The 26,976-nt window shown below is 46.6% G+C and overlaps 1 protein-coding gene across 5 annotated transcripts in view; it reads left to right on the top strand.

Moving 5' to 3' along the window:
- Positions 1-26,976, top strand: part of meis2a (Meis homeobox 2a) — a 78,878-nt gene that overhangs the window by 32,045 nt on the left and 19,857 nt on the right. For 4 of the 5 annotated variants that reach the window (XM_084568609.1, XM_084568607.1, XM_084568611.1 and 1 more), the window contains exons 8-9: positions 1,046-1,191; positions 21,350-21,426. In XM_084568609.1, coding sequence (XP_084424735.1) covers positions 1,046-1,191; positions 21,350-21,426 — 223 coding nt within the window. The remainder of the gene's footprint in view (positions 1-1,045; positions 1,192-21,349; positions 21,427-26,976) is intronic. The other variant, XM_084568608.1, reaches the window with a different exon arrangement.

The raw sequence follows: 26,976 nt of genomic DNA, 5'->3' as shown, positions 1-26,976 counted from the left end.
GAAGGAGTTTTTCAGATACATAATTTAGATGCCCTCAAGGAAGGCTTTCAAGGCATTCGTGCCCGGGGGCAAGAAAAAATAACTATGACTGTTAAAAGTAAATCATTTTTGCTAATGCACAATTAATGCCGGGGAAGAGGAACAAGAAAAGGGCGAGGGACAGAGATGGAAACTTCAATTTAAAGGAGAAATCGTGCCAGAGTGTGTGTGCATGTTTTCCTCGTGAAATCAAACGCTGATGGACATTAATGCAGGCAAAGCCGCCGCTGGCCTGTCATGCTAATCTTGTGGCGGAATGGGCGGGGGTGGGGGGGTCCAGGGTTGGGAGCCGGCTGGGGGGGGGGGGGAGCAGACGACGAGTCCATTATGTGCATCGAAGTGCAACAATGAACCACCCCAAATCACATATCTAGTTTAATACTCAGTGTCGTGAATTCATGAATGTTTGTGTATTACTATACGTACATGTCTGCATAACTCCATCCCGTCCCCGTTGGCTCTCTTCAAAAGATGGAAAAAATGCTCCACGTTATGTCAAGCATGCAAATTTAATTGAATTAATGACATGAGTCCGAGTCTGTACTTGAAGGCTCCTTGTCCATTTTTTCTTTCTTCTACTGTACGGACGGAACGGGGGACCCTAGTGTTTCAGCGTCCAACCATAACATTGCAGTCATTAACCCCTATTCCCCTCCTTCATGCTCTTGGGTATAGAACAGCTCTGCTAGGCCTCTGTGTAAACCCCTCTCTCTCTGTACCGGCCTCCGTCTAAGGCCAGCTAAATCCCTCCACCTCCACATCTTCACCACCCAACACCGGCTTTGCTCCGGCAATTCTCTCGGCCTAAGCGCAGCACTTTCGAATTCCCTCATACTTGCCCGTGGTATTTGTCCATTTATCCATCTTTCATGAGCCTTAAACTCAGTTTTGACTGTACTTCTGTTTCAGCTTCTGGGGGTTTTACACCAGGATTTTTTTTTTTGAGTGAGTGAGCGAGCGATGTGGTCGGGGATGTTATTTAACCCTGGGTTTGGTTTCCGTCCAGGAGATGGCTTAGACAACAGCGTTGCATCGCCTGGAACAGGGGATGACGATGATCCGGACAAGGATAAGAAGAGGCAGAAAAAGCGTGGCATTTTCCCTAAGGTGGCCACTAACATCATGAGGGCGTGGCTGTTCCAGCATCTCACGGTAAGCATTTGATTTTTGGATTTTTTTACACATTCTGGAGAAACAACCCGGCTAGAAACACACACATTAAAACAAACCCCACTTGCGCACGCACACACACTTGTCACATTGGAGCTACTGAGGCAGCGTGGGAGTGAGTGACGGCAGTGATGTGATGCTCACCTGTCAGACACCTGTCAGACGGACACAGTGACCAGGTCAATCTAATCAGACTGGACTGTTTACTCTACTCAGCACACTCTGGGTAAGAGGGCCCAACCGTCTAGGACATTTGCTCTAATATGAGATCTGCTGTTTGTCGGGAGATTAGGAGAAGGAGTGGTAGTTACTGGTGTGAGTGTAATTGTGTGCAGAGATTTGGGGTACAGATTTGTGTTTTGAGATGCAGTGTTTCTTTGGGCTCCGTGTGTTCACCTCTTGGTCAGTTTAAAACCCGATTGTTGGTGATATTCAAATTTACCTCTCCTGCACACTTCTCGCAGGGAAATTGTTTGTTTGTCAAACAGTTCAGTCAGCCACTGGCTCATTCACTTCATACTGAGATGCTGCTTAGATTAAGTATTTAAATGCTGCAGTAGTTAAAAAAAAAATTGTAAAATAATCTCTCTCTCATTGGCTGCTTTCTCTCGGTGTCTGTCCATGCCTGCCCGTGTGTGTCCTGGTAAAAAGGGGGTGGTCTGCATGTCCGCTCACCCTTGCTAATGTCAGGACATTATCAGAACATCAGGCTGTATTGATTTTGCAACACAGGTCAGATTTCAGAAGGAGGTGGCCACGCCGGGACACATAAGCTGCCTGAGCTCGTGCCTCCCTGTCCCAGAGAGATGGAGGGACAATGCAGGGGGATGGGCAAAGTTAAAAGAAGAGAAAGTAGAAGAGACTTTAGTTCCGAGCTCCTGTCTTGCAGATCGTCCACACATATAAGAGGGTCAGGTGCCCCCTGTGCACCCTGCAGCCCCCACCACTGCCGCCGCCGCCACCGCCACAGTGCCCACTCCCTTCTCAAAGCCCCTGTACCCTGATTACCTAACCAAAAGCCCCAGTAATAAGCGGCCAGCAAATACAGCCTAATTGAAAGGGCTGTAAATCCATTACATATTGGTCAGGGATAATCAGGAGTGCTTTAATCACTTTTATCTATTCAGGAGCAGTGAAGCTGCAACAGCAAAGCCCTGAGCCTCACAGGCCTTAGCGGCTCCACCACGCCAGTCTGCACGCTTATTATTCTCATCATTATCAAAATGACTTCACAGCTGTTCACAGCTCCATCGCTCCCTGACTGGAGAGCTCTCACCAAACCGTAAAGACCGCGCTTCATTCACAGGCTCGAGGCGGGCGGGAGGCTAAACTTTTTTTTTTTTTATATATATTATTATCATTATTATCTGGGAGAACTTTTTCTTTTCTGCTTAAGGTCTTTTTCCTTCTCTTGTGTTTGGGGTAGGCCTCCTTTGTGTACGAGTGGGACAAACAAAAAATGTTTTATTGAGGCGGAATTTACCGTTCATGTTCATACGCACATGCTCAAAGTACATAAACACACGTAATGTTTAGACTCATGATTTGGCATTTTTCCTGGGGAAAGCCACACACGGCTCCAGCGCTCCCGTCTGCGCGGACCTTCTGGAGGAGTCGCCGACAATTTTCTTTAGAATTGTTTTAAAATTGAAAGAGCGGTAGGGGAAGGCGGGGCAAAGACCCGAGCTGGGCACATTTTTCAGAGAGCTGGTTAATTCAGCACTTTTCCAAGGCTCTCTTATTCTCCGTCCCTCAGTCCCTTTATCACATCCCCTGCTTGTAGATGTTCTCCAATCTTTATTTGTTTCTTTTGTGTAAAGCCCTGGCTAGTCTTGTACAAATAATAATCCCTCCCTTTTAACCTGCCTTCATTTCTCTTCTGAGGAAGAGGACTAATTGAATTATCCCCCTTCTCTTCTCACCATCCAGTTCTCCCACCCATAAACTCTCTCTCTCTCTTTCTCTCTCACTCACACACACACACACACCCATTCTCCTTTCTTTTAATTTGTTAAGCAAATGTATTTGCCATAGCTGGATGCGTTTGTGCAAGGGTGAATTCTTGGGGACTTTGGCCCCTGAATGGCCTATAGCGGTATTCTGCTATTCACGCATTCATTAACTGAGGGGTGAGGAGTGAAAGGAGCGGCCTTGTATTTTCTCAAACTGAGGGGCCAGCATGGAGCTCCTCTTCCATGAGCCACAGGGGTCTCTCTACATATGTTCTCAACATCCAGCCATTGTCACATCTTCTGAAAAGCTCAAAAGGACGGGACCCCCCCCTTCACACACAAAAAAACAACACAGGCCAATAGTAACAACTGTTGGCTTTTAGATTCAGTATAACAAAATTGCCCTCTCCCGCTCGCCTCCCACCCTCCCTTGCTTTAATCTGACCTCACACTCTCTTGGGAGAAATCCCGAGATTGTTTTCTTCATGTGAGATACAGAACGTAACCTCAAGTTTGCCGCCAATCCTACCTTGCCAAAATCCCAGCTGGGGAGGAAATACGTTTTTTTTGCACTATATTTATCTCGAACAACATGAAAAGACTCCGCTGTTACTCCGCAGAGAAGCTGTGATAACCCCGACCTCTTTTATGTTGAGGCCATATGTACGTGCACCAGAGAGCACGTGAGCTGGCAACCTTAAGCGCCTCATATGTAATTGGCAAACGGCTGGACAGATCAGCTGGCGTGAGCTGGCAGAAGAGGGTCAGACTGTCTCTGCACTCCCTTCTTCTATCCTCCCTCCCACTCTTTCACTCTAATACCACCACCACCACCACCACCCCCTCCCTTGCCATGAGTTTCTGGATGTCTTCCAGCCACATTAGGGGAAGGGAAATCCCAGACTGTTGGTATAAGCTTTTCAATACTACAGGGAGATTATGTTATCAGAAAGGTAAACTTCACTGTTAGGGGTAAAATGTTCTGCTGTACTTCAAAAGCGTGGACTACAGAATTCAGGATAGGAAGACAGAGTTGGATAGGTAGATGGAAGGAAATGTTAGTTAGAGGAATAGAAATGATAAGAGAATGATAATAATAAAAAAGGCAGTGTCGGAAATTTTTCTCACTGTTGCAAAAGTGGTGCCCTTTTGTGTTGGCTAAAAGCAAACCCCAAAAAATTGCAATTAGCCCCTTGGCGCCCCTGGCCTTGCTTCCCTCTCACCCCCCGCTAGCCCTAACTCACCCCTGTAAAGACAAGGGTCGGCCTTGCAATGAAAACAGGAAGCACTCAGATACAAAGATACCACTCTGGGCTACGGCCTTGTCTTTTGACTAGTGTAAACCCTCAAACACCTATGAAAATAAATAGGGGACCTCAGGAGCAAACGGGGCCAGCTTAAAAAAGTTTGCATGCATGTGGACGTGCGCGCGGGAGGGATCACGTGCGGAAAGAGGGAGAGTGGTCAGTCAGATGAGTAAGGAGGTAGCCCTCTCAAGAATCAAGCGTCTCAGGTTCTGTGCTGGGCCACCCTTTGGCCTGGGTGTTTGGGGAAATGCTGTTAAGCTGCTAAGCCAGGTGTATTGGTCCCCTGGGCTCCTTGAAAGGGAAGCGATATATCCTTTGGTCATTTAGAGAGTCCTTGGACTGTGAAGTAGAACTGAGTGTTCAGATGAGAAATGCTTATGCATGATTGAATTAGATTTAAAAATATAATACTTAATTGGCATTTGTTGCCCAAAATGTAATGAGTATTGACTCGATACATGTCAAGGGCTCAAACGTGCCAGAGCAGCAGCGTGAACCCTGCAAACACAGGCGTTGACCAAAGTGAGGACCTTTGTGAGGAGTTGAGTACTGTGCCGCAAACATCATTAGATACACTAGTGACAGCGGTTACCCCCTCCAACCCTCTCACACACACACACACACACACACACACACACACACACACGCACTCCCAACATAGCATTAGTCTCCATGACAACAGGGTGTCATCGTCGGGTCGAGCCCTCCTATGGGAGCTGCTCCCTCCGCCGCCCTTTATAGACGCACATAAAAGAGGCAGCTAGGGTCATTCGCAAGACATGGGCGCAGGCAAGGCCAAACCCTGGCAACGGATGTTTGTTCCATACGATAAACAAGTGTACGAGTCCATCCCTCAAAAAGAGAGGGCACGTTGTTTGAGTAGACTAAACAGCCGGCCTTGTCGTATCACCAGTTTTGTTTAAGCTTTTTCTAGTCCTTGTAATCCTTGCGTGTTGTTCAAGCAGCATTTAACTGGTGGAGACGCACATCTGCAAACACTTTGAAACACCCAAGCCCTTCCTCCTTTTACATTGAACTGCCGAAAGCTGTTTATTCCATATTTGTTAGTGCCTACTCTATCTTTCCAGTTTGCACAGAGCCACAGTCCTTTTGTTTTCTGTTTTTCTGAATATACACTTGCTTGTAATCGAGTATAATTATGCTTTTTTTTAATTTCTTTAAATAGCTATCAGAAAAAGTTTTTACTAAAAAGTTTAAAGGCAAAAATATCACAAGGAAATTGCATATCGGTGGGCCTTTTCTATCTCCTTAGGTTGTTGTGAGTTAGGACGAAGAAAGGGTGGAGACAAAGGGAAGGCAGGGAGTGGGTTTAGGGGTAAGAGCAAGGGTGAGGAGGGGGTAAAGAGGGGGCTCCTAAGGGTCACAGAGGTGGAAGCCTGGAGGAGGCCCACACACTAATCTGTCATGTGCTTGTTTGCCTCTGGAGCCCAAAAGTCAGTTCTCCAGTCACCCGTAGCAACCCGGGCGACAGTTTGGTTCACTGCCGCCGCCCGAATGCGAGACTATCAGTGAAAGACGCAAGGGGGAAAAAAGAGTCATCACGTTGCTTTCGTGACAACACCCGCTGCTTTGTGTGTGTGTTTGCAAAACAGATGTTAGCGACAATATGACAGGATAGTTTGGTGATGTTTGGAGCAGGAGTCACTGATAATGAGCGTGGAGGAGGACCTTTGTGGGGGTGGTGGGGGTGTTAGGTTTGCTGCATAGCTATTGTCTAGTCACTGTGTTCGAATGTTGGCTGCTCAGCGACCCTGGAAAACAGAGGCACAAGCCATCTCAGTCTGCCATCTGTTCTTCCCCAGCCAGGCCACCACCGAGGGGCTACCACAGCGTTGACAGACCCTCGAAATGCGGACCCTACACAGAAACGATACCTCAGAAATTCTTTGTTTTACTCGATAGCTTCACCTTGCGTGTGATTATTTTATGGATTAGAAAAAGAAAGAGAGCTTAGAAGGTGGATCAACTGAAGAGCATCTGTACTCTTATTTCAAAGTGTTAGTACGTCACATCGCTTATGAGTGGCAAAAGCCTTGTTTACAGTGTGCTTTGGCATAGATGGTAGCTGTTTAGTGCTGCATTAGAACGTAATAAGACCTAATTCGTTTCATGCTCCGACATCAGACCTTTACACTTTGCCCCCTAATCCAGATCTGTCACAGTTCCACTTCAAAGCCAGCTAACCCCACGTGGAATCCACTGACACATAAAGCATGGCACATTAACCTTGCATACACCATGCAATGTGGGTGAGAGAAAGGGCTTGCAGTTTCTTTTTTTTTTTTTCTTTTTAAATTCCCACAGGCTTGATTTCTCCTTGAAACGAGCATCATGTTTTTGTGCATTTGTAAATGTAGGGATACCTTCATAACCCCGCCGCCTCTCCTCCTTCATGTTTGCTCTCATTTCCATCGCTTCCTGTTAATTTTCATTCCTGCTGTTTGCATCTTAATGCAGGTTGTTTAATGAAGTAGCAGAAATGAGTGCTTTCGCTAAGGGAGTGTTTACGGCGCATTCCCACTGCATGGAGGTGATTAAGCTGTGTGAAACTGCACAGTGTTTGCCAAGAAAAAAAAAAAAAAAAAAGGAGCAACCTAAAACATATCCTTCGGTAAGGCAGGAGCGCAATAAAAAAAAACAAAAAAACAACAAAAATAGAAGAGATTTCCCTTAAATGTGATGCATTGCGCTGTTTTAAAATAATGGGTTTTCAATCGGGGTGTCCTCATGGAGGACCGGGAGCGCAGCGTGAGTTTGACTGGCCCCTTGCAGAGGTGACTGCACATGCCCTGACCACAGCAGACTACAAACAGAGCTGACTCTGTGGAGGGCGGTCAGATTTATAAACTCCCTGCTCTGAACAGTGAGAGACTCTTCCAAGAACACACATGCACAAGACTGTGGAGACTTCTTTAAGGCCCTACACTCCGCTGAGAATAGACCGGGGCTCGGGAGCATGTCTCTCTGCCTTCTGCGCTGTACATTGCCCGTGTGGCTGTAACACTGATCCGTGCTAGGACCTGGCTGAGCCGTCTCTATGGGAATTAGGAATGTATGACGTCATTTGTAATAAGGCACCCCCTGTAGTCATATGTGATAGCGTACAAGCCCCTGGTGAAAAAAAAAAAAAAAAAAAAAAAACTGGGTTATTAAGATGGTGGTAGCTGATTCTGTGTCTCTTTCCCTTTTCTAAACTTTTGGGGTTATCTTACCCATAACAAAATGTATAAGAGGATTTGGGTTTCACATCTTCGAGCTAGTTGCCTTAAATTACTCCTTACCCTTCCAGGGTTTCCACCCTGAAGGCTAAGTCTCATTGCCCCCACGGTTGATTACGGGTTTGTGGCAAGCGCTTGCCGGGGAAGCGGTGGCTGCTGTTTGCTGGGGACCATGGAGGCCAATGAGATTCTGCTGCAGGCCTCCAAGCTGCCCCACTGTTGCTTTGATATTCATCTCACACCGAGGGAGGAAAATGCAAAAGGGAAAAGGAGCAGCACAAGCGTGGAGCTGCAAACCAGGCTAAAGAGGGGAGGGAGGCAAGGGAAAGAGAAAATATTGAGGGATGGAGGCACTGAGTAGAAATCAAAAACAGACTATGTATTTCACTGTTTGGTTTGTCATGGGACCCAAGGTGCACCAAATCCCACTCCTGCCATTTTGTGTGATTTCGCTCCCCTCCCTTCCTCCTCTGCTCAAATGCGTGCTTTTGTTTTGCCCAGTGCTCAGTCCAGGGCCAGGCATCGGGATTCCTGCACAGTGGGGTCCTTATAACTGGGAGCCATGTCTCTTGTTCTCACCTCTTCCCCCCACTTCCTCACCTTTTCATTTTTTCCCCCATTGATATCCTCTCTCCTTCCCTCTCTGAACATATGGACCGGTTTTTAAAAGGGAGCCCAGTCCACATCAAAGGCCGAGGCTGAGCGGGTCAATTTGTTGCTCCTTTCCCCGACTCTTCCCCCTCCACCAGCCACAGCGGACCCTCCCTGCACCGCAGCCATTTACCCAGAATGCTTCATCGCTCAGGCATTTCTGTCTAGCATATACAGTATATTAAGCCATGTGTTTTTTTTTTTTTTGTGTGTGTGTCTGCCCTCCGCATACTGCAAGCCCGAGTTCACTTCAAACGTTTGGATTCCTCTGTAGCCACATCCACCTAAGATCATGTAAGGCTACCCAAATGAGCATATGTGATATATAGAAATCAGTGCATCAGAAATAGCTGTACCACACACCGATAAGAACAAGCAGATGAATAGAGGAACAAGAGAACCAATGAAAAATCAAATAAAAAGAAGAAATAAATATATAAATCCAAATCTAAGCAGAGCAGGCCTTGGCTCCAGATGTGAATCTCCCTGAATATTGATCGTGGAGAAAGCTAGTCCCCCATATCCCCGGGCTGCAGCGACTGGCACACAAAGCACCTCTCTAAAGCCCATAAACCAGCTTGTACAATTATTTAGATAAAGAGGGCGACAACAGCAGTGTATGCCTCCTCCTTGGCTCTCATCCCTACGACCGCTCCTTCTCCTCCTTTTCCTCTTTTTCTCATCTCGCATGAAGATGAAAAAAATGTAAAAGTGGGGGCAAATGTGTAATTAGCCACACGTTTCTGAATCCTCCTTAATGTTCATTACTGAAACCAGGGGCAATTACAAGTTCAAAGGGGTTTAGGGCACCCGCAGCCCGCATAATCAGTCACAAATTAAGCACCGCTCATTTGTCATAGCACAGCGTGCGCATTTGTACGTGTGCGCAGAAACATGCACGCATATTGTCAGAGTTGAGTCATAGACAGGCTGACAGGCATCAATTTCCATACAGACACAAATCTCAGAGCTACCCCAAGGCACTAGCTTAGGCCGCCCAATCCTCTTATGCTCTGATGCTTTGTTTTCACCATACAACGGCAAACACCACTGACACCTTCACCTTAGCTTGCTCAACGTTACACTGTACCTACTTGCACTTATCCTCTTATAAGTGTCCTGTTTGCACTTACAATCCCCGCCGCCACCTGTCCCAACTGTCTCCATTTTACAGCTTTTCTGCTTTTAGTTTTTTCTTTTTTAAACCTCTATCTTCATCTGTGTCTGTCTCTCCCCACCTGGCCGTGTCCCTGCAACACGTGACAGTGTGTGTTTCATGTCTGTCCCCGGAGGTGTATCTCAGTTACCTCTGGGGCTGGGTCACAATGGCTAATCCTGTCTTCAGGTGGCTGTTTAGCACAGTGAGAGGAGAGCTCGCAGAACCGGAGGTGAGCTCCTGTTACAGGACTCCCTGACCAGGGGTCACCTCAGACACTGGCGGAATACACACACACACGTACACACACAAAATGCACACATGTCCTGGCAGATAGGCAATAATGCCTGCACATGCATACACACAATCTGCTTTACACACACACTGAGGTTTTCACAGACAAACACATTGAGCCTGCTTATCTGCCCCAGGTGGCTCAGCCTTCATCTCTCTCCCTACTTGTTCTTCTTTATCTGCCTACTGTACTGCTGCTCCTCTAGTCTTTCTAAGTCGTCTCCCATTCCCAGATCAGTCTTGTTCACATTAGGATTCCCTGATATGATCTCCATGAAGACTTGCTCTAGTGGCCATGCGTTGCCTGTCCTGCCCGGCACCTTCATTGTTTAAGCTGCTCTCACACAGGGGCACAGTCAGGTCTCTGGTGAATTGAATGGAGCCCTATCATGTGTGGCTCTGCCTCAGCGTAGTGGGAGAGGGAACTCATTTTTCACTGGGGGAACGACATCCATCTCAGCAGCCAAACGCTGGCTGTTTCATTAAGTAGCCCATCCAGGCAGACAGATGTGTTCACCACACAGCCATGTTTGCCTATGCACGAGCGTGTATTAACCCACAATCCTTTGGGGGAGATTAATAGGCTACCAGCCCCTTTCCATTGATTATCTCAATGCCATTTTCCTCTTCTTTCCTTGGCTAGATATTAAAAACTAATGAAGCCTATTGAAAACGAGAACCGCAAGTCTCTTCACGGATCATTTTAGGTTATTTGGACTCAAACAGAGAGGGATCTCTTTAAGGCACAGTTTGAGTCGAATTAAGAAAATAAATGTGGAGAGCAGTGTTGAAGAAACAGGAGGAGGAGGAAAAAAAAAAAGAGGAAGAGTGCGACTGTAAAAAGATGTGTGTTTAAGAAAAGACAACTCTACGCTGACACATGGAGCGGAGACATGGCAGATGTTAGCAATTCCAGAGCACAGCAAAGCATTCCTAGTGTTGGAACCATGTCCTAATTGCCATAATGGAGGTGGTAAGCGCTGACAGTAATGGAGTCGTGGGGATCCTTCCCCAGCAACCTGAATTAGGGGCTGCTTGGCAGATCCACTTCAAGATGGCCTGTTTTTTTTCCTCTTAAGATTTTTTTCTGCAACCATTTTTATCTCTCTTTTTCTTTTCTTTTTTTTTTTTTTTTTTTGTCGCTTGACCACTTTCCCCTGCTATGGTGTGAGTGGCAAGTGTTGGTGGTTGGCATTGCATTGGTGAAGGATGAGGTGGTGTCGGGATGAGGTGTGCGAGGTAGAAGGGTCTGAGAGAAGCCGGGCGGTGAGTGAGCAAAGAGTTAAAAGCGTCCATGTGATGGGCTCACCTCTGCACCAGGCCTGGTGAAAGGCGGCGGGGTGCTGTCGGGGAAAATGACTTCCTGAGACATTACCATCAATCACCAGACAGGTCAGGCCCCCCAATCCCGCCATGAGGATGGAGAAGAGGAGAGGGGGATGGGGGTGGAGGATTAGACTAAAGAGGTCGAAAACAGAAAGGAAGACTGTTGGGGAACAGACTATTAACAATCTCTTCCTCTCACCGTCTGACTGTTTTATGTCCTTCTCTTCCTCTGCCTATCTGTCTCTTCATGTCTTTCTCTGTTTCTATTTTCCGGTCCTCCATAAAACGGCTACCCAGGCATTCAGGAATGGCCCCTGCTGGTCAGAGTCCGCTTCTCGGCTCAATTGCATCATTAATTATTCCGCAGGCAGTGGGCTAGAAGCAAATCTAAAGAGAGGAAGAGAAATAGAGAGGGAGCAAGAGTTAGATGGGGAGATGGGGGACAGCTGCCTTACATCCCCAGTTGGTCTTGCTCTCTCCGTCTCTCTCTTTCTCTTTCTGTAAATGAAGGATGGGAGAGGGGAGGGGCTTGGGTTACCTCAGTGAGCGGTAGTGTTACATTCCTGAGAAGGGAAGGGATGGAGGATGGGGGGGGGTGGTTCAACGAGTTGTTGAAAAGAACACAGACGCTTGTCAACAGCCTCAGAGCCAGGGAGCCATCATGCCTTGCGTTAGGCCCGTAGGTCAATGACCTTCTGTTGCACCCAGACTGAGAGAGGTTGAGAGGAACAGCGAGGGGGGGGGCAATATACACCATACGGTACGTGTCGCTGCTCGTTTGTGGCAGAGATCAGTCAAAAGTCTCAAAAGTCTTTGCTCTCTGTCTCGTCACCCATATGACACTGTACGTGAGCGGCTGAGTGGCCGTGGATTATCTTTCGCCAAGGCACTGGTAGAGTAGAAGGAGGAGAAGCGCTGGCAGTCGAGCTAAAATGGCCCATTAGATTTAAGGAGTAAAAGTTCATCAGCTTTATTAATGGGAAGGTATATAAATGAAGTATGAATTACCTGACTTTTATGGAGTGGCGAGAGTGAAACTGGAGTGTCTTATGATATAATGTTTTAGTGAGCTGTTCTGAGCGCTCTGATGAGCAGGCTGCAGGGAGGAGGAGGAGGAGGAGGAGGAGGAGGAGGATAGAAAGAGTGCAGAGAGAAGAGAGAGACTGAAGTGTGCTGGGGTCCCTTGAGTCCAGCGGCTGGAAGGTTGCCTGATTGTTGCTAACATGCGTAGCTGATCTGGTTAGCTCGGAGAGAGGGACGTTCGTAGCTTCCAGGCTTATTCTTTGCGTATCATTAGTTAGCATAGTAAAAATCGCTGGCATGAAAAAAAAAAAAAAAAGAAAAGAAAAAAGGTCAGTCACATTTCTGATTTTGTCGCTCCTCTACACATGCAGCCATACTTGAATATGTCTGCGTCCGCACAAGCACATTCATAAACATGCATGCATGCAAAAATACAGTAGATGCATAAAGCATAAGCACAAGGACGTGTTCACCGGTGCACACACAGACACAAACACACACATGCTCCCCACCATCCTGTAATAAGCGGTAAGCTGAGCTAGCTGATGGTCATCCTCCCATGGGGATGCTGGGTGGCTGCCAGCTTCCTGCCTGCTTTGTCAGTGGATAAAGCGCCTAACAAACGAGAGGGCTGTAGCTAGGCAGGCCAGCCAGGTCAAAGGTCACTTCGGCCCCCGGGCAGGATTGAGCCTAAGAGCACTACAAGGAGAGAGAAAGAGAGGATGGAAGAATGCACTTAAATGTTGGCTGCTATTAACCAGGCCTAAACGCTACCTAAGCCCTACCAGTTTCTCTTCTCTTCTCTTCTCTTCTCTTCTCTTCTCTTCTCTTCTCTTCTCTTCTCTTCTCTTCTCTTCTCTTCTCTTCTCTTCTCTTCTCTTCTCTTCTCTTCTCTTCTCTTCTCTTCTCTTCTCTTCTCTTCTCTTCCCTTCTCTTCCCTTCCCTGGCAGCACTTCATAAAGGCATTTTAACTCCCGTCACATGTCGAATATCCTTTGAGCAACGTTAAGAAAGATCCTGAGGGCATTTGTCAGTCCACACAGCCCCATGCAGCCAGCCGCCCCTGGGTGTTGAGCAATGACAGGAGATATCTCCTTGACTCATACACTCCTCGATGAAAGCAGAGCTCAGACGTCTTGCATTTCTGAAAGGCAAAAACGGCATTCAGCACAAGAGAACCGACACAACAGGTAGGGACGGGGTGGTGACTGATCAGGGCTTGGCTGGCTTTGTTCCATGGAAGTACTTGTGATCTCAGATGAATGCACCTATGGTTAACATCAGCTATGCCCCTCTGTCTCACTGACAGGGACATGATCTGAAGTGTCTGTCTGTCTGTCTGTCACGGACCTAAGAGCTTTTCTCACTGGCAGAGGGTACAGGAAAAAGGGGAGAAAATGTTCCTTTCCACCCCAGCTGTCCATTCAGAGGGGGAGAAAATTTGACATGGTTGACTTGAACACATTTAGCATCATTAGCAAACAGGAAGTGTCCCCTGCAGCTGTTTTCTGGCAGGGGAGGGGGTGTTCCTGCCCGCAGTGTAATGGACAAATGTTACCCACCATGTTTGCCTTTGATTTTTGACCTGAAAACAAAAATTGACATTACAAATGTCCTATGATGTCTTCCAAATTGGCTTGACATTCCATAGTTGGCCCCGGGGGTTTCTTGTTTGTCCTCTGTAAGTGGTTGCGCTCCTGTTGTTGTGTCCTGAGGCTCGCTATTAGAACATACTGGCCTTTCTCTTGAGAATGTAGAGTCTTAAAGAGACAGAGACTTAGAAGGGGGGTGGGGGGGCTAAAAGAGGTGCTGGTTGTGTATTCGAATACTTGTTCTCATTAAGTTAGTGCACAATGAAAGGGAGAACCGTCAAGTGGAAACTCTCAGAAGCGTCTATTTGAAGAGTGACCACCCCCCCACCACCTTTTTTCTTTTCCTCTAGCTCAGTCTGTCCATCTCGCCACAAATGAATCTTGTTTCTATTTCAATTGAAGATCAGCCCCACTTTACTTTGACTTAGGAAGTTAAACAAAGTCGAAAGAACACAATAGCGAAAGAGGATAAACTTAGAGAGACTCTGTATGTTAATATTAAGTACTTTTTCCAACAGACTTTATCAACAGGCTCGAGGTTGTAAGTGCTTTACTGTCTTGACATTGGTCCCCTGTGCTTTCCCGGCATTTCTTTATAGTGGCTTGTAAGCTTTGGTGCGCCTAAAGAGATCGCTTCAATGCAAAAAAAAAAAAAAAAGTGTTAAAAAAGAAAAGCAAACTGAAAAAGGAATTAAATGTGTAATACTATGACGAGGTCCTTTGCATTCCTTTCCCGCAACCCGTGTTAGAGGTTTTCTTAGGTCAAACGAGTTAGTGAGCTTAGGATCCTTTTTTTTTTTTTTACAATGTGTACCCATGTCATTAAACCAGTGCTGCTGTTTATCCAGAGGCTTAATTTGGTCACTACTCTTTAGCTATAGCTTGTGCTCCCAATGATATTATGACTGGCAACAGTAACTATGCGTGGATACGGGGTTATCCCATTCAGGCAAAGTGGGTGGGTCCTCTGCTTTGACGGGCCCACCAGGCCTCTAATGATCTGCTTATAGGTCTTAAAAGTACCTCGCAAAGGCAACACACCAATTACTTCACACGTCCAACAAGCAAGAGCAGAGATGGTAAAGGAACGGTAGGGTTATTTTAGAGAATTATTTTAAAAAAAAAAAAAATGAAAAAGTTTTTGAACATTTTATTGTGTTGAAATTTAATAGGAACAAAACCCTTTGTAGAACGATGATCCTTTGGCTCAGCTGTAGTCATTGCAACAAGATGTTTTAAAGATTTCCTGAGAGCAAGTACTGAGCGTGGCTGTGTGTTAACATCAGGCAAAGCTAGAAAAGAGAGCAGTGCAGAGCTGAGTGCCCCTGAGCAGGCAGTTACCACAACAAAGCCAACAGACTGGTCTGAAAAACCAGGCCAAATTCCTGCCCTCTAGGACCTGGCTTAAAGCTTGAGCGGAAACTTTGAAAAAGGGGGACGAGATGAGATGCGAGGAGAGGAGAAGGGAAGGGAAGAGGTGGAATGAAGAGGATAGGAGGCGAGGGCAGAGGGGTTAGTGTGCAGCGTGAAAGGAATGGCTGCCGGGGCCTGTAGCGTACGGCTGGAGATGGAGCGATCGACGGAAACGAGAGGAGACCAGGCCCCCACTGTAAGAATGGAGGGATCGTGTTCCTCTTCTTGAAAGCGGAGGGGCAGCCATGTGGTGGAAAACGAAGCCATGAACTCGATCTCACGATTAAATAGGCACATCTATATGGCTGCAGGCCGCAAACGGGACCAGGTCTGCAGCTCACACACACACACACATACACAGTTTGTAGGTATAACTGTTGGCAAACTCTGGTAGATTTATGGGTTGAGCTCAATTGATTCTTGTCTTTTGCAGATTTGCAGAAGCACATAATGAATATGCTTTTTACAATTTTATTTTCTCTATTGGATAAAAGTGATATCTTATCATTTCATTATGCATGATAGCATTTGGAAATGTTCCCGTAAAACATCTCTTTTTCTTGGTCGATCGCTAAGTCTGGAGGTGCATTGGGATTGTGTGGGAGTGATTGCTATTTAGCCTCATGGAGCTTGGTGCAATCAGATGCCTCTATCTTGCACATCCTCCAGGGCTCCTTCTTCAACCTATCCTTCCATTCATTCCTCCGTGCTTCTGACTCCCCTCACCCACTTTTCTCCTGCTGTAGCTTGGCAGGCGAGCGGGGCAGTTATGCCGTAGAGCTTCTCTACAACCTTGCACTGTCTCCAGTGAACATAAATTAATGGTGTAGAGCAAACAGGCTGCTGGCTGGGGTCCAGGAGCTGGCTTCAGGAGCCCAGCCAGCGATTGTTGTGGGGGGCCGTGGCAGCAACAGCAGTAGTAGTACTGATGCACTGCCAACCAGCCAGCCAGTCAGAGAGGCAGACAGACAGACTGGGGGCCCTTTCGCTCTATAATAGATGCCGCAGGCCTCGCCAGTCCGCCTTGTATTTGCAATCATCACTGTTTTACTGTCAGAGGGCAGTCCACTGAGAGCTCTTATACTTAGTGCGGAGGCTTTGGAGTCTGGAGTGAGAGAGACAGAAGTGTAGTGGTATGTTCTGAATGGTATGAGGTGCAGATATGGATGTACTTTCATTTTCTGTTATCAGAGGTTGGCATGCAGTGCGTGCGGTTTGTTGTTTGGCATCATGTGAGTTCTGTTTATAAGTTGGCTGTATCTGCGTGTGTGTATGTGTGCAATCAATGGGGGTGGGGGGGGGGGCAGGGGTGCGGGTTGAACAGCAGGGTTGAGTCATTGAGTCATGTGGCATTCTTGCCTGTTTTCAGACTGTTGTCAGGAAGCAATGTAGTTCACAGTAGAATAAAACAAACACTTAAAAAAAACACTCTCCTGCCTCCAGCCTCCAGCTGCCCGAAATCCCACAAAGAGAGGGAGAAAGCAAGAGCACAGGAACTGGTTAAGCTGAACAATGTTTAAAAATGGAAATTAAGACAGTGGATGACAGCACATCCAGCACAACAAGTTTGCTGTCCTCAGTTCAGGTTCTGTTAAAAATCAATTGTCAATGTTCCAATTACATATCTGGATTACCCACTAATTACTTCTAATAGTGAGTACAATTTGATATAAATAATTCTTTGCAGCTCATCCTGACAAATTTGAAAAATCAATTCTTCCATTGTCGGAAAAGTTAACTCAGATCCTGCAGCCAGGAAGCCGAGCATTAGACGGGCTCCGTGCATGGTAAACACTCGGGATGGATTCCTACTGGATTTATTTGTCATATCTGTCTGATCTCCCAGTAATGCCGATATGCATTCAATCATTGTCATTTGCCAAAGGAGTCGATTGTGACGTTATTAGCGACGGCAACTTGATATTTAAAATGTGCCAATCTTACCGCGGCCCAATGCAGGAATCCATATTAAAATGTCATCCCTTTATTTGATTGCGTTCATTTCTGACAGTGAATATTATCATCATCCTCCAGTCACTTTGATTAAAAACAAATACCTTCCAAGAAAGAAATACAGGCATACAATACTTCAGTAAAATTTGACACAAAAGAAAGACACAATAAAGCCCATCAGTGCTGCCAACACATAAAAAAAAGGCTTTACTGTGCTAGAAGTCACTTTTGATTAAGTTTAATATTTCAACGCTTCAATTGAATTAAAAGTAAAAAGGCAGATTATCTTAAAATAAAATCACTGGAGGTAAATCACGCCAGTCACCCTGAGCAAATCCTTTGTGTTGCTATGGCGCTGGGGGTAAACAGCCAATGGCCTGTGATTTCCTGTGAGTCATTAGCATGGAATAGGTTTGCAAGCCACTGCAACCTTGTGACCCGGCTCTATAACTCATGTCACACACTGATGATGTAATTCATCAACGGGGTCCACCAGCGGCTGCAGGTTCAGTGGGTGGAGAGGAAGCAGCAGAGCAGGAGATGTGGGGGGGGGGGGTTGCACGGAACAGCCAGGATAATGATCAGGCTGTGGGATTTGATGACGGCTGCAAATAGGTGTCAGGAGAGTATGAAAGTGATATATAGCAAACTGGATGTTGAATGAGTAGATAGGAGTCAGGGTGGGCGAAAGGTGTGGTGTGAAGCAAGAGCAGCCCAGCGGTAGATGTGGTTATTGTGTATGGTGAAATGCCAAGCTGGGCTCAGGAGGTGTGTGGGGGGGTGGGGGTTTAAGGACCGTACGCGGCAGATGATAGAGCTACCTCAGCTTGTAATGTTCAGCAACCACAGGGGCCATTACATCCAGCACTATCAGAGAGCACAGAGCACATCAAACCCCGCAATTTAGCCAGCGGTCGGTCACACGTGCGCTCGATTCTCGATAAATGGTGGGAGCAGGATCCACCTGCGCGTGTGCCTGCTTGTGTTGGTGTTTGGCTGAGCTTTTGTAGGTCAGATTGTAGGAACTGGACACAACACATGTGCATCAGCAGGATGACGTGCCCTTGTTCCATTAACAGGTTTCAGCGTAATTAACAGAGCCTGCTTCGATCGGGGACCAGCGCTGCCCGGACAGCAAATTGAAACTGTTCATTTCTGTCTCTAATTATTTATAGACTGTTTTTGCGGTCAATCCACTTTTAAGGATATTGGCCTTGGTGTTTGTAGCTGAACATATTGAGTGGATCCAAATCTATTGGGGAGGTTATCAATACCATCTTTGATCTTGGGCTGTGTTTGTGTTTCATCCATTAAATAACCATGTCACACTGTCCCCTGAGGGTAGAGAAGGACATCTCTAAAAGAAGCTCAGACGGAACATTTATTCTCCAGTCCGTCTCACCTTTTCATATCTGATTTTTTTTTTAGTGCTCATTGGGTGATTTACAAACATTTTTTAAACTGTGGTAATTAGCCTTAAGAGGTTACTCAGAGGTCTACAAAGCCATACTCCAATTTCACGGCTGATGCAGCCCTGTAACCACTAGACCCACCATGTCGGCTTGCTTCTCATGTGTGTTTATGCATCACCATTGTTACCGCACACCATTTTCTGTAGCTGAGATTTCAGAGTGCCATGTATTAGGGAAAGCTGCCACAACGTAAAGCCTGGGTGGCCCGCAGACTTGGTCATAAAAATACACATGTATGTAGGGGAGGGAGGATCAGCAAGAAAGGCGACAGAGAGAGAGAGAGAGAGCTGAGAACAGATGACGAAAGAACAAGAGAAGGCTATATGCAGCGCTGCTGTGTCTAAATGTTTGTAAATGTGCTTCTCTACGTGCATGCTGGCTGTGCATATGTGCAAATCATGCAAGTCTTGAGGTCGCAGGGTTGTGATCATCTGACACGGAGAGGCAAGAAGCAAGGAATGAGTGAGGGGTGGACGAGGTATGAGCGGAACAAAATAGGATTTTTTTTTTTTTTTAGTGTCGTGTCTATGTGGTCAGAGTAAATCTCCTTACTCAGGGGTTTTGTGTGCAAGGGGGGCTTTAACGTCCCCACTCTCCTTGATGAGACATCTTTCTTGTTTGTTCAAACCATTCATTACGTGGTGGCTGTTGGACGAGCTGTGCTGCTGGCCGGCGTATTTATCACCAGGCTAGAGCGCGCTCTGGCTGACAGTACGCGATTGATGACCAGGTCTGGGCCTGAGAGGCTGAGGAAGCCTTAATACAATGTAAATGACCCACTCCCATTTCCAATCTAGGCTGCTCCTATCCCCACACTTCCATACCGTATCATCTTTAGCCTAGTCCCTGCTTGTGTATATTTCTTTGCATATGTGCATAGGTTTGTGTATTATGTGTACATAAAAAAGGAGTGGGAGGGAGAGTGTGTTCTGTTATATTTGCAATTGTATTTTGATGGTGACCGAGGTCATGTGAAAACACAAAGGAAGCCCAGGAGTGTAAGGGGGAGGGAAGGACTGGAAAAACTCGTATTGCATATTGTTGTCCACAACACATACCTAAAGATGCATGCACATGCATAAATTTTCTTAGGACATTGTGCACACTGTGCCTTCTCTTGAGCATGTTTATGCAGAGATGCGCACACGCAGACACACACAGTAACTCTGCAACTCTGTGTCAGCTAGCCAAGGAAATGTCAGCACCTGGCAATCAAAAAAATGTATTTCTATGCAAGCATTATCATCTTTCCTTTGTTAATGATTTTAGCATATTAAAAGGGGCTAAGTACACAAGTACAAATCAGATTAATCCCTCTCCGCAGCCGGTACTCATTATTTGTCCAATCTTAGCCTTGTTTGTTATTAATTGTGCACATTCCTCAAACCATTTTTTCATTTCCCCTTTAATTAAAACAGCCTGCATTTAAACAGGCAAGGCCACCTGAAAGGAGGAATCCTCCTCTCTGCTGATATGTGTTCTCACTTACGTCAATTATTTCAGCAGTAAATGAGAAAATGCTTCTTGAGCAACTGTTATCATTTCAGGTTTAAACGGAATTCAATTAACACAGGGCAGGCATACATTACCAGCTTTGCAATTTGCTTCCACAATGAGTACAGAGAAGGAAGCGAGCTGAAAAGTTTTGAAGGCCGAAGGTTAGAATGCGCGTTAATGGTGCTTGGAAACGCTTGACAATGCAGGGGACGTAAACATCACCTTTAAGAAGGAGTTGTAAAGTGTTTTGATTTGCAGGTGTCGTGAGTGTTTGTGTCCATGTGCATTTCTGTTTGCACATGCGTGCATACATGTGCAACTCGGTGTGCTCTCCGCTTACAGCGGCTAAATGAAACACGTAGTGTCTCATTTGTTTCGTTTGCGTGCACCCCGACTCCTAATCTGGCCCTTAAAGACATCTGTCACCAGCGATCACTGTTGTTTTGTCATGCTTCATAGCAAGCCCAGGGGGAGCAAGGCAGCCCAAGGTCTGCCATTTATATCAGCCAATGTTCTCTAGATTGGACCTGACACAAATAGTATCATTGCAGCCCTTGTTGGAGAATTACATTTTCAGGTAAAAATCTTGGCAAAGCCGTGGAGGAGATTTCACAGCATTCTGTTCTTTCGGCATTAGTCTGTATTCAGCTGCTCTCTATGAAAGAGCCACCACCAGGATTCATGTCAGACATTCAAGGAAAGATAAACGTATTCACCGCAAATCTGCACCCACACTGTTGCCTGTTATTGTGAAAGGATTCTCAGACGCCACAGTATCTGTGTTAGGCCTACTGTAAAGTCTTGTTTGTCAAAGTGTGTGAGCTCACGTCTTTTTTTTTTTTTCTTCATTCCCGGTGCGTACGATCAGTAGGTGCACTATATGTTGTTTGTGTGTAGGCGGGGTGGGGATACGGAAGGGGGTTATCGTAGCTGACAGTTTTGACAAACTTGTTTGGCCAGCTCTGACAGGTTGAGCGCTGAATTGTGTGCGTGTGTGTGCGCGTGTGGGTGGGCGGACACGTGTATTCTGTGAATGTCTATACTGTGCGAGGGAGGGACAGGGTTGGGCGGAGGTCATGAGTAGGTGCAGTCTTGGGTTACACAATGCTACAAACACAGGGACATATTGAATGCATACAGTAAAAGGCAACGGCCAAAAACTCGACGCTCCTGTTCCTGCGCTTCTCTCTGTCTGAGAATATTTCCGTTCGCTTGTGTGTCAAAGAGGCTCATGTGTGTGTTTCTGTCTCTGTTTGCTCCTGCAGCACCCATACCCTTCTGAAGAGCAGAAGAAGCAGCTAGCCCAAGACACAGGCCTCACCATCTTACAAGTAAACAACTGGTGAGTCAAGATTTCCGCTCATCCTATCTCCACCACCAGCATCGCTCTGCCTTTCATTCTCAAAAGCCTTCGCCTCCCTCTCCCCACCAGCCAAGGCGGCTAATACTCCTAAAGTGTGAAAACCGTTTATGTACATCCCTCCCAGTCGCGTATTGACACGCACACGCAGAGATGCACACACAGACGTACACACAGACAACCTTTGTAACATTATTATATGTAAGCTACCGGGATGTTCCGGTGTTATCGGTTCAGTGTTGTGCGGCTAAGTCAGCGGTCTTTGTGGTTTGATGCGCATGTATTCAGTGGGATATATTTTAGGGAGACAGGCAAAGATCATAAGCTACCTCTACAGCCCCCACACCCCACCCCACCCCTTGATCCAAAACCATACCTAGCGCCGCCACTGGTGCCCCCACAAAAGGCAAAACTGCCTTCCACCCCCTCCCCATTTTACACAAGCTATATGGTGGATTAAGGTTTTGGTGGCCTGGCCAGCAGGGCCTTTGTAGATGGCTTAGCACATAACTGGGGGTGGTGGATTAAATAAAATGATCACAGAAGCAAAGAAATGATACAGGAATTACTTATCAAAATACTAGCCCAGGTTTTATCTGCAGCTTAATTTTGTTCAGTACATTCTCAGGGTGATGTTCAGATTAATTGAACTGACAGCTTCCTTTCAAAATTCCGGGAAGGTATTTGCACGGATTTCAGGTCTTACACAAACTTAATTATATGGAACCCCATTTTATCATTCTAATTCCATGTAGCGGGGGTTCTATTTACAAATGACAAGTCTGTGCCTTTTATTCACAGCTTTCCTTAATATATTTATCAAAGCGGGTTCATTTACAAAGTGCTCTATCTGTTGGGTACAGGCAGGCCGACATTAACGAAGCTTTTAGGTTTATCAGACTCGCAGCCTGACAAGCCACCCGAGGGTCAATTGATTTTTTGGTTCTGTGATTCATTTTTTTTTTCTTTTTCTCATTTTTCCTGGATCACAATGAGAAACATGCCTGGAGAATTAGCCTGGTTTGTCGGCCTTATCTATCAGCCCCCCCCTCCCTCATTCTCCCCCCATCCAATCCAACCTGACATACTCTCTCTCTCTCTCCCTCTCTCTCTCTTTTTCTCTCTCTCTCCACACCCTTTGCTTTATTCCCTTCTAGCCAGGGGAAGTCAAGCTACTTAAATTGGCCACAGGAACCTCTGTTATCAGACTTTAATGCACCCTACAGTGTGGATAGCATTTCAATTACACCAGTAACCAAAGATTAGCCCCCGCTTGCCTGTTTCATGCCTCGTGCCACCGTTTCGGGACGCCATGCACCTTACCTACAGGAGCAGAAAATTGAGTTGCCTTGCCTGTGTCATGGTGATTAATGCAGAAATACTCTGCTAACCTGAGAGGAGAGCGAGCGAGCGAGCAAGCGAGAGAGAGAGAGAGACATAGACATAGACATAGACAGAGATAGATATAGGAAGAGTCCCTGTCTTCTTCTCATTGCCCGTGAAATCCAAGCCCGGCACTGAAATGCCTCAGATCCATTTGGTCTGGAAGAATCTTTGCACTGTGTAACATCTTCATCAAGACACACACACACACATACATGCACATGAACACAGATAGCCATGGAGCCGAATATTAATGTTACACCAGCCGTGTCAACAAAATCACACCGGGAATCAATTTTCACAAATAAAGTCACTGAAGAGGCTTGGACTGTGCTAGTCTATCCGTGGCATGTTACGGGTGTTGTCCACACGCCTGGGGAGGATGCTGCCACGTTATTGGTTATGTTACACTGAGGGAAAGACGAGAAGGAGAGGGGATGCTGAAGTTTTCACTATCCAGGCACGATAGCGAGCTACAGTTAAATATATCTTTCTTCGCTTTTTCTCTCTAATGACTGCCGAGCAGGTCCACCCCGGATATGACAGAAGTCTGCCGTATGAAATTCCTGATAAAGAGAGAGAGGGAGGAGAAAAAAAAAAAAAAAAGGTTTTCAAATTCCTGGCTGGCCCCTTGCATTGTTCCGAACTTCCCTTTGATGCACGGTTGCTGCCGTGTTACTGGCCAAAAGAGAGGGAGAGAGAGACAGAGACGAAGGGAGAGACAGAAGTAGAGGATGACTGGGGGTGTGCGTGGGGTGGGAGGGGAGGGGAGGGAGGGAGGGCACGGCCGCCGTCTTCGGTTTCCAGAGCTCTCCCTCGGGGAAAGGATGTGCTGAATCAGGGCTTTGTCCACCGGCACAATCGCAGCCCAGCGAGGGCACAACGGTGCTCTGTGTGATAGTCAATAGACAGTGCATCTCGCTCTCTCTTCTCTTGCCCCGTCAAACCTCCCAGAACCATATCCAACTGACACCTCCGTTTTTTTTTGTTTGTTTGTTTTTTTACGTTTACCTGCAGCTCACCTGTACACACAGAAAACCAAACCCGCTTCGAAAGCTTTTGTCTCCACCTGGTTCTGTATCTACCCTATACTGTATCAGTAGCTAACAGCCTCACCTGCTTGTAGCCCACACCCCATTAGCTGCCCGGTGTTAATAGGGAGCAAAGGAGAAGGTTAAAGTCCACAATCTCACTGCGCTGGTGTGTGTGTGTACTGTATGTGCACAATATCCGCATGTATACTATAAGGGGGAAAGCATGCCCTCTCCCTATATGATATTGTGTGTGTACAGCGTGTCAGGACGCCATTAGTTGACCATTAGCTTGTGTCGGTTTGTTTGCTCTGCTTACATTTTGAGACAACTGGCGTCACGCTAACAGTATTAGGGAGTGGTCTGACATGTAATTGCATTTGTTTAAGATTGCGGGAAAAGGTGAGGGCCGTGTCACACGCGGGCATTCTGGGATTGTGTCGCAGGTGAAACGGCAGACTCGGGTGTCCAAAGAAGCGTTTACAGTTTACAGTATCTAGCGGCGTATTTGCCTGCCTCAGCAGCTCCTGGTGTCCTGCTATCAGTCTGGGCTAAATGGAGCCTGACCGAATCCTTTCATGTCTCAGCGTCGGGCCCAGCACGACGTGCCCTCACTCACTGCCATAAACACACACACACACACACACACACACACACACACACACACACACCAGCCATCCTGCTGTTATTTACCACTGCAGCAATGCTTGCGCGCACACACGCATGCATGCATGTTACCGCACACGCACGCGGGGTTATTACACGGGGCCTGGGAGATGAGGCCGATGACAGATGACTGAGAGAAACAGCATCTAAAAAAAGGAAGGAAATCGTCCCGTCATTATTCCCTCATCTCGCAGGCAGCCAGTTGGTCATTTTCATGGCAGAGAGACAGACAGAGAGAGAGAGAAAGAGAGAGAGAGAGGGGCAGAACAAGTCAGAGGCGAATATGTCAGTTCTTGGCATCTATGATGACTGACTGCTGTGCCACTGGAGCACTAATAACAATAAAGAGGGCACTAAGCCACACTCTATTTTTACTTCTCTGCCTCCACTCTACAGCCCAGGGGGGACTACATGCGCAGTCGCATACACACACAGACGTGCACAGGGGAGAGGCTCTAATTAGCGGCAGAAAGGAATACAATGAGTGAGTTATTAAGACACAGGGGCGGATCGCGGCCAACCTTTGCCCCCGGTCGGAGCACAGGTCACATGATAAGGGAAGGATATCCGCCAGACGTCGGCGCCAAGCAGCCTGTGCCCACTGAGGAGATGAAATAGGCTCAATCTCTGCGGCCATTCAGAGCAGGGCATGGTGCACTGATTGCTTTTTTTTTTTTTTTCTTTTTTGATAATCTATCCTCACCAGGAGGACAAACTCCAACTTAAGCAACAGTCCTTGCATCGCTGCGTATGCATTTATCGGATCCTTACATTAAAACTTCGATCGTTTTCAGTTTGAGCAGCGCTGAAACGAACATGTGCAACCAATGGCATTGACGTGTCTGCGACCAGACAGGTATATGGTGAAGCAGAGATGCTGAAAGGATACTACAGTTAAAAAAGACACATGTTTCAAAAGTCATTACACTCTGCTTTCCCAACTTCAGCCCATCTTGATTCTTCTCCCGGACTGCGCCCTGCTGTAGCACAGCCTGCAGATAAACCGACTGCTCTGTGGCTCTCTTCACAGCAGGTTCCCCATTCCCATTCAGATGCTCTCTTTTCCCCCCCTCTCCCTTTCCTTCCATGGATCCTCTCCAGATTTCTCCCTCTCTTTTTCTCAGAGTTTATATGACTCAACGGAGCTTCAAAGCGGCCGTTCTGCAGGTTTACATGCGAAATCCAAACAGCAAAGCGCATGAGTTTGTAGTATCTGAGAACAAGAAGAAAAACAAAGTCAAATTTGTTCCTCCACTTAGCGAAGCAGTTTCCAAACTGCGTTCTCGGTCCAATGAGACACTTAGGAACACTGCCTTTTATGATTTTTTATGATTTTCTTTTATGATTCTCTGGTTTGGCAGACGACACCATTATGAAATGCAAAATAATAACTAATATTTTCCAAATGTAACATAAAGTTATGAAACTGGCACTAGCCGCCTGTTTTTTTTTCCACATTCTTTATAAGTCTTTAAGTCTCATGAATCTCGCAGAGACTTCTGAGGTCCCTTTTCCCTCTCTGTGCTCCGTATCTCTGCCTGTTCCTCACTCTTTTCTGCCTCTGCCACATTGGTGGGCTAGTTGACAGAAGTTGCTGGTTATCTGTGTAACTTTGACCCAGATGGAAATGTCATGGCTTTTTTTGGCTGCAACCAGGGACTCCCAGCAGTGGCCATCTCGTGCCCCTGGCTTTCTAAATATACAGCTGCAGTGTGGAGAGGTTGCGGCCGTGTGTCTATGTGTGTGTGCATCTCTCTCAGTTGTGTCTGTGTGCGCGAGCATGAATGTATATGTGTGTGTAACTAAAAAGAGAGACTATCGGGGCACTGCCAACACAGGCATCATGATCCCTCTCATTTAGGGACCGCTAATTGGCAGTTAATTAGCAGAATTGACTCTGTTGTCAGATCCCAAGTGCCAGCCCCCCTACCAACACCCTCCACAAGCTAAGTTCATTTGATCTGGCTGCTTACTCTGTGCTGTAATAATAATCCCATTTTATCTGTTTTGGAGGGAGGAACACGTTTGGAAAAACATATTCTCATTATTGGCAGGGCAGAATAGAACAGACTCCCTCTTGTAGCAGGTTTCATTTAGTTTTTCATTTTGTTCAGCAGTTGTTGCCGAGCCAAATATCTGTTCACGGCGCAATCTAGACACATGCTTTACTCACAGGATAAGCCACAGGAGTCTTAAACAGCTGACGGTAATGTGTGCCACTGTGTTTATGTGCGCACTCACGGTATATGTGCTGCGTGTGAGCACATGAGCCCTGTTGAAATGCTCAGTGTGATTTAACGGGGCCCGCTCACCGCTTTAGCTCGCACAAGGGGCGCATTGGGTCATAGCATGGCATGGACGCCCACTGAGGCTACGCAGCAGCCCCGGTGCCCACCTCTGTGCGAGTCGAGAGTTATGAAAAACAGGTGGCGCTTTAATAAAACTGGCAATG

This window comes from Chelon labrosus (genome assembly GCF_963514085.1).
Source record: "Chelon labrosus genome assembly, chromosome: 20".
In the NCBI taxonomy this organism is placed as follows: domain Eukaryota; kingdom Metazoa; phylum Chordata; class Actinopteri; order Mugiliformes; family Mugilidae; genus Chelon; species Chelon labrosus.
Note: the sequence above shows the minus strand (reverse complement) of the source record. Positions and strands in the feature narration are given on the sequence as shown.